Raw genomic sequence first — 7,103 nt, forward strand, 5'->3', positions numbered from 1 at the left:
TCATGGGAGTATATTCCCACATTGAGATCATGTCTGACCGAGGCTGATACACATTTTCACTTATTTGATTGACATATTGTCATACTATCCTATTCTGCTATGTCACATATATAGACAGACACTACTTGCTCTTTCTTTAAGAGACTATCGTAAGTCATACTAGTTTTGGAGGATTTTCAGTGAGTCCTAAATTTTAACGTATATCATTAAAAAATTCATATATTTTAACTAAGTTGTGCCCCAACAAAGAGAGTCATCTTTTTCTTCGTGTACATAAGCTAGTGTAAATAGTCCCAGCTTGCTTAATCTCTCCTCATAGCTCAAATTCTCCATTCCCCTAATAAGCTTTGTTGCTCTTCTTTGGGTTTTTTCCAATTCTATGATGTCCTTTTTATAGTGTGGGGCCCAGAACTGTACTCCATATTCAAGGTGACGTCTAACCAATGCCTTGTACAGTGGCATAATTACTTTTGAGTCCCTAGTTTCCATGCCTCTTTTAATACATGCTAGAATTCTGTTGGCCTTTTTTGTTGCAATGTGACATTGAGCACTGCACCCCCAGCTTATTATCTATATGGACTCCTAGACTCTTTTCAAGTGCTGAAGTACCTAATGCCTCCCCACTTAGGTTGTAACTTGCACACTGGTTACGTCCCCGAGATGCATAACCTTGCATTTATCCACATTGAAGTTAATGGAGTACATCATTTTTCAAAGCGTATTCCATGTTCCTATAAAAGTTTTGGCTTCGCCGGAAGGTATAGGTGGCAATAATTTATTCTAGAATGTTTGTTTGTTACATTTGAAAAATTTCAAATGTGTGCTTTTTTGGAGCTGGGGATGTTGTTCGTAGCAATGAAGCTCATAAAAGTAAACTCTTCCATTAAACACACATATTGTAATTTGACCATATAAATAAAAAAAAGGTTACTTTTGGAGCTACTGTTTGTGAGAATTGTTAGCCAGACAATTTAAGGTGCGTACCCACGGGACGATTCATGTTTCGTCCGATATCGTATGCGATGTCACGGGAACGCACTATAGGCTAAAAACCATCAGATTTGGACTGAAAATAATGTACGATCTGCAAACGATATGGTATACGATCTGACGTCACAGCTACTTGGCTAGATCCTGGACGATCACAGTGTTTGCATAATGGGCAGGGATTTCAAAAAAATAACAAACCCCTCATTGGCAGGCTGTAGAAGTGGGTGTTTGCAGGGTTGTATAAAGGCTCAGCAGCCATTTTAAAATTATTGCATTTGTGCAGAGTGACTAGTTTGTATTCCCTCATCAGGTTATTGCAGCTAGTGTGCTAATCAACCTTTTCCAAGGTCAATAATGGATACTTTTCATTGCAATATGCTGGCAGCATATGCAGGAGCTGCTGTGATAGCAGAAAGGGAGAGCTCTAATGATGAGAGAGGAAAAGGGCCCAATAGGGCAAGGCGATCCTGCTGGACCAAGCATTGGCTTTTACAGAGGGAAACTCTCTCTCATGTGCCACTACTTGTCCAGATTCGTGAAAACAACCCAGTAGACTACCGTAACTACCTGCGGATGGATGACAGTACATTCCAGGAACTGCTGGGACTGGTGAGGCCCTATATACAAAGACAGGATACCACCATGCGGAGGGCAATACCTGCAGAGGACAGGCTGATCGTCACTCTGCGTTTCCTGGCAACAGGTAGATCCCTAGCGGATCTGAAGTTTGGGTCCTTGATTTCACCTCAGGCTTTGGGCCGTATAATTCCTGAAACCTGCAGGGCCCTATATGCTGTCCTCAAGCCACAATACTTGAAGGTAAGGACAATTTAAAAGTCACATTAGTTGTAAATATGTATTCACAGCATCCTCCGTAGAGTATATATGCTAATGCACATGGTCCCATTGTGTTCCCACTTAATTGCTTTATTTGAAGTGTCCTTTGTTCTCTATGTGTGATCCCCGCATGCTCTGAAAGCAGCAGCAGACATATACCTAGAGAAATGAGCACACACCAAATACATTGTTTAATGTTGTAAAATCTGAATTAAACCAGACACCGCTTAAGATTGCTGACCACCCCAGCGGCAAGGCTTACGGAGACGAGGAGGGGGAGAGTTGGGGTGGGGTGGCCCGTAACTGTGTGGTGGCTTTTTTATGGGGCAGGAGAAATCTGCCCAGGTTGGTTTGTTGTAACCCAGTAAAACACAACAAGCATGGGCTTAATACAGGCCTGGCCAACCGCTGCCTCTCAAGATGTTGTGCAAGTACAAATCACATCATGCCTTGCCACAGTTCAGCAATAAAGAAAGGTAGTGTTTAAACTGTGGCAAGGCATGGTCGCATTTCTAGTTTGGCAACATCTGTCCATCCGTAATATATATCATACATGGTTTGCAAAGTATAATTATGTGTAGAAGTGTGTACTGCCAATCAATTGTCTTCCTTGGGAAGGCTCAATTGTGAGCATCAACAATGAAATATGCTATAAAGTGATGTAAATATAAACCTCAAATGAAAATCATTTTTCTTCAACCTTTTTTTCTAGTTTCCTACTACCCGTGAGGAATGGCAGGGTATTGCGGCCGATTTTGAGACCAGATGGAACTTTCCAAACTGCGGAGGGGCCATCGATGGGAAGCATGTCCGCATTACACAGCCACCCAAATCTGGTTCCTTGTACTATAACTATAAAGGGTTTTTTAGTGTAGTACTGCTGGCGATAGTGGACGCCAATTATGAATTTGTTTATGTGGATGGGGGTAAAAATGGCAGGGCATCAGATGGAGGTTCACTGAAAGACACTCTTTTTTACCAGCACCTTGCCACAAAGCGCCTCAACCTCCCTTCTAGTGATGATTGCCAAAATGGACTAAATTTTGTTTTCCTAGCTGACGAGGCATTCGCACTCCATGAGCACATCATGCGTCCCTATCCTCAGAGAGTGCTTAATCAGGAGCGTCGTATTTTTAATTACAGGCTTTGCAGGGCGCGACGCACTGTGGAAAATGCCTTCGGCATAATGAGCAACAAGTTCAGGATTTTCCACAGTGCAATCAATATGCGCATCGACAAAATCCAATGGATAGTGCTTGCATGTTGTGCGCTGCATAATTTTTTGAGGCGCAAATCAAGACACGAATTACCTGTAGTGTCAGAACCAGAACCAGCACAGCAGTCTCAGGACATCGATGGGTGGACCTCCCTTAATGCAAACCCACTGGCACATGGGTCATCACAGCGTGCAAAGCAGGTCAGAGACCAATACCTGGCCTACTTCAATGGAGAGGGTGCATTGGACTGGCAGCTTCAAGCAATTGCCTGATATTGAACCTGCTATTTGTACATATTTGTTTAAGATACATTACTTTGACTGCAATGTCCAAAAGATTTGCATGTGTTGTATTTTTGGAACAAATGCTATGTTTCAAGTATTAAATAAGTTTATTGTATGTTACCCAAATGTATATTGTTTTTATTGAAAACCCAACTGTGATAGCTGAATGGTAGTGTACACAGATTGTGACGTACTTATCAATACCTTTGGGGAAAGCAGTAATTTATGAGAACAACAAAGTTTTGCAGAAAACAATATTTATTGCCCTTTCCACAAAAAATTGCAACCAGGCAATGTAGATTTTTTCTTTACAAAATAAAATGTGGTCCTTTCCACAAAAAATTGCAACCAGGCAATGTAGATTTTTTCTTTACCAAAAAAAATGAGGGTACTTGTTTCCTAGCACGGCCACACCGATTAAGATCGGGGTGGTCGTGCTGAAAAAAATCGGTCGATCGCATCGCATGCGATTTGGTCGCATGCGATGCGATCGACCGATCCGACCGATTTTTGACCCGATTTTTTCATTAAATCCAATGTAAATTGGGTCCCTGGGACCCAATTTTACATTGGATTGAATGAAAAAAATTCCAAACCCCCCCAAATTGAAGCGCGTACACAGCGCCCCACGATAGACGGCAACCCGAAGCGTGGCGAGCGCAGCGAGCCCGCGAGGGGCGGCGGTACGCGTCCTCCGACCTTTTCATGCCCTACTATCCACTAGGGCGTGGAGTGAGAATAGAATAGTGTGGCGAGCGCAGCGAGCCACCGAGCCCGAAGCGTGGCGAGCGCAGCGAGCCCCGCGAGGGGACGCGGATACCTTCACAGGTAATCGCGTCCCTTCGCGGGCTTCACAGGTGTCGGCGTCGCCACGGACACCTGTGAAGCCCGCGAAGGGACGCGTTTACCTGTGAAGGTATCCGCGTCCCCTCGCCACGCTTCGGGCTCGGTGGCTCGCTGCGCTCGCCACACTATTCTATTCTCACTCCACGCCCTAGTGGATAGTAGGGCATGAAAAGGTCGGAGGACGCGTCCTCCGACCTTTTCATGCCCTACTATCCACTAGGGCGTGGAGTGAGAATAGAATAGTGTGGCGAGCGCAGCGAGCCACCGAGCCCGAAGCGTGGCGAGCGCAGCGAGCCCCGCGAGGGGACGCGGATACCTTCACAGGTAATCGCGTCCCTTCGCGGGCTTCACAGGTGTCGGCGTCGCCACGGACACCTGTGAAGCCCGCGAAGGGACGCGTTTACCTGTGAAGGTATCCGCGTCCCCTCGCCACGCTTCGGGCTCGGTGGCTCGCTGCGCTCGCCACACTATTCTATTCTCACTCCACGCCCTAGTGGATAGTAGGGCATGAAAAGGTCGGAGGACGCGTACCGCCGCCCCTCGCGGGCTCGCTGCGCTCGCCACGCTTCGGGTTGCCGTCTATCGTGGGGCGACGACGGGGACATTTTTAATGTGAAATGGGTCATATTGACCCATTTCACATTTTTTAACATTTTTACACCATTTCAATGTTAAAATTTTTTTTAACATTGAATCCTATGTAAAAATCGGGTGCATCGCGTCGCATCGCGTCGGGACCAATGTTAATGGTCCCGACCGACGCGATGCCCCCGATATTTTACAGTTCCCGACAAGATTTCAATGTTAAAAATTTTTTTAACATTGAAGTCAATGCAAATATCGGGGGCATCGCGTCGGTCGCGTCGGGACCAATGTTAATGGTCCCGACCGACGCGATGCCCCCGATTTTTGTTTCCTAGCCGGCAAAATGGACCTGATTTCAAAAGAAATCGGGTCCATCGGGCTAATCGTGTCCCTTAATTAAGGGACACGATTAGTTACGATTGTGGCCGTGCTAGGAAACAAGTACCAAAATGAGGTATGATTTGTTTGCGGATCATAAAAACTATTCTTCAAAGTAATGTGTTACAACAACTTTCCATCAAGCCACATATCACTACTTCCTAACGGCTCAGCATTAACTTCTAGATATCAGGAACAGAGATATCTTAACTACCCATAGGGACTGCATATATTATAACATTTACAACTTGAACAGATCAGGCTCACAAAGCAGAGTGGCCTGTGCACCCACCCATACAGAGGGGGTACCACTCGGGCCGGGAGTGGAAGTTTGATATTGGGGCTGTGATGAGGTAGCACTTGGGCTACAATACAAGGGTGGGCTTGTATGTTCAGTAAAACTTTGTGGTGGGTATGATGTGCGAGATGGGTATTGGTTAGGGGGAGGACGTTGGCCTTGCTGCATTGTATATGATGCAGATGATGCAAGGTGAATATCACGCCTTAATTCGCCACTGCGACCCCGTATCATCAGATCATATACAATCCTCTTGAAATGGATGCGCTGGTCTGGTACCATTGCCTCCAATTCCTGTGCAACATGTGTACCAAAAGCATTGAATTCATTGGGTAACTTATGCAGAACCTCCTCTGCACTTTGGAGAAACCGCTCGGCACGGTTTGGTGCTGAACTTGAGGAAGCTCTAGACTTGATTGTGGTGAGGGTCCTCTTGGGTCTTGACGGAGGTGTGCTTTCCACCACCACAGCAGTCTGCTCGGCTTCGGTTTGTTGGGTGTTGGGTGGCTCTGTCTCCGCATCCGAAAGAGTGACCTTAAATGTGCACAAAAATAAACTGTCAATAACAAATTACATGAAGCTAAATAACACAGTAAATAAAATTATGTATACACTCACCACGTTGCTATTATCTGTTTCCTCCTCTGGCAATAGCCCTGGAGAGACTTCCATCATTGAACACTGTGACTGACTTAGGGGGTCTTGATCCTGTAGGAAATGGAGCTGATCATAGTACCATAAAGATGGTTTTTCAATCTCCTCTACCCCGGCTCCAGAGCGTTTGGAATCCTCATATTTCTTGCGTTCTTTTAAGTATACTGTACGGAAATTTTGAATCTTCTTTTTCACAAACTTTATGTCGGCAGAAGCATTTATGCCTTTGACGTATGTCAGCATTTCCTGCAGTGCCTTGTTGCGTTTCTCCTTATTAGCATAATTTTTGTCCTTGACCCGCCACAGACACTCATTCGACTCATACATGTCCAGAAATCCTGTCCAAAATTCCTGGTTTGGGGTTGCCATTTCTTAAAAAAAAAAAAAAAAAAAATTTAATATCAACACAACACTGACATCACATATACTGTAATAAAGCACTTTCTTCACGCAGCTCTCCATCCCCTGTGATAATGCAGCCTCACCCTCCATCCCCTGTGATAATGCAGCCTCAGCCTCCATCCCCTGTGATAATGCAGCCTCAGCCTCCATCCCCTGTGATAATGCAGCCTCCCCCTCCATCCCCTGTGATAATGCAGCGTCACCCTCCATCCCCTTCATGCAGCCAGGTCTCCCATCCCCAACCAAGCACCATTTTCATGCAGGCTCCCCCACCTACCCCTTGATGTATGCAGGCGACCCCTCCCAACCAAGCACCATTTTCATGCAGGCACCCCCACCTACCCCTTGATGTATGCAGGCGACCCCTCCCAACCAAGCACCATTTTCATGCAGGCACCCCCACCTACCCCTTGATGTATGCAGGCGACCCCTCCCAACCAAGCACCATTTTCATGCACGCACCCACACCTACCCCTTGATGTATGCAGGCGACCCCTCCCAACCAAGCACCATTTTCATGCAGGCACCCCCAGCTACCCCTTGATGTATGCAGGCGACCCCTCCCAACCAAGCACCATTTTCATGCACGCACCCCCACCTACCCCTTGATGT

General features: G+C 46.1%; 1 protein-coding gene across 1 annotated transcript; it reads right to left on the minus strand.

The window, feature by feature from the left end:
• Positions 1–5,378: 5,378 nt before the first annotated feature.
• LOC146062920 (uncharacterized) lies at positions 5,379–6,735 on the minus strand. Its single transcript, XM_083174930.1, has 2 exons — positions 6,054–6,735; positions 5,379–5,969 (listed from the first exon to the last, which is right to left on the minus strand). Exons 1-2 carry the CDS (start codon positions 6,456–6,458, stop codon positions 5,379–5,381), a joined length of 996 nt encoding a protein of 331 aa, XP_083031056.1. The 5' UTR covers positions 6,459–6,735.
• Between the last annotated feature and the right edge of the window lie 368 nt (positions 6,736–7,103).

The sequence above is a fragment of the Crinia signifera genome, chromosome 3 (genome assembly GCF_055691185.1).
Source record: "Crinia signifera chromosome 3, ASM5569118v1, whole genome shotgun sequence".
NCBI classification, from domain to species: domain Eukaryota; kingdom Metazoa; phylum Chordata; class Amphibia; order Anura; family Myobatrachidae; genus Crinia; species Crinia signifera.

What these genes read in the sequence shown, in the direction of transcription:
- LOC146062920 (XM_083174930.1), bottom strand. Translation starts at nt 6,458, where the DNA reads ATGGCAACCCCAAACCAGGAATTTTGGACAGGATTTCTGGACATGTAT. An exon ending in AAACAGATAATAGCAACGTG is followed by an intron (nt 5,970 to 6,053) that starts GTGAGTGTATAC and finishes TGCACATTTAAG; the next exon opens with GTCACTCTTTCGGATGCGGA.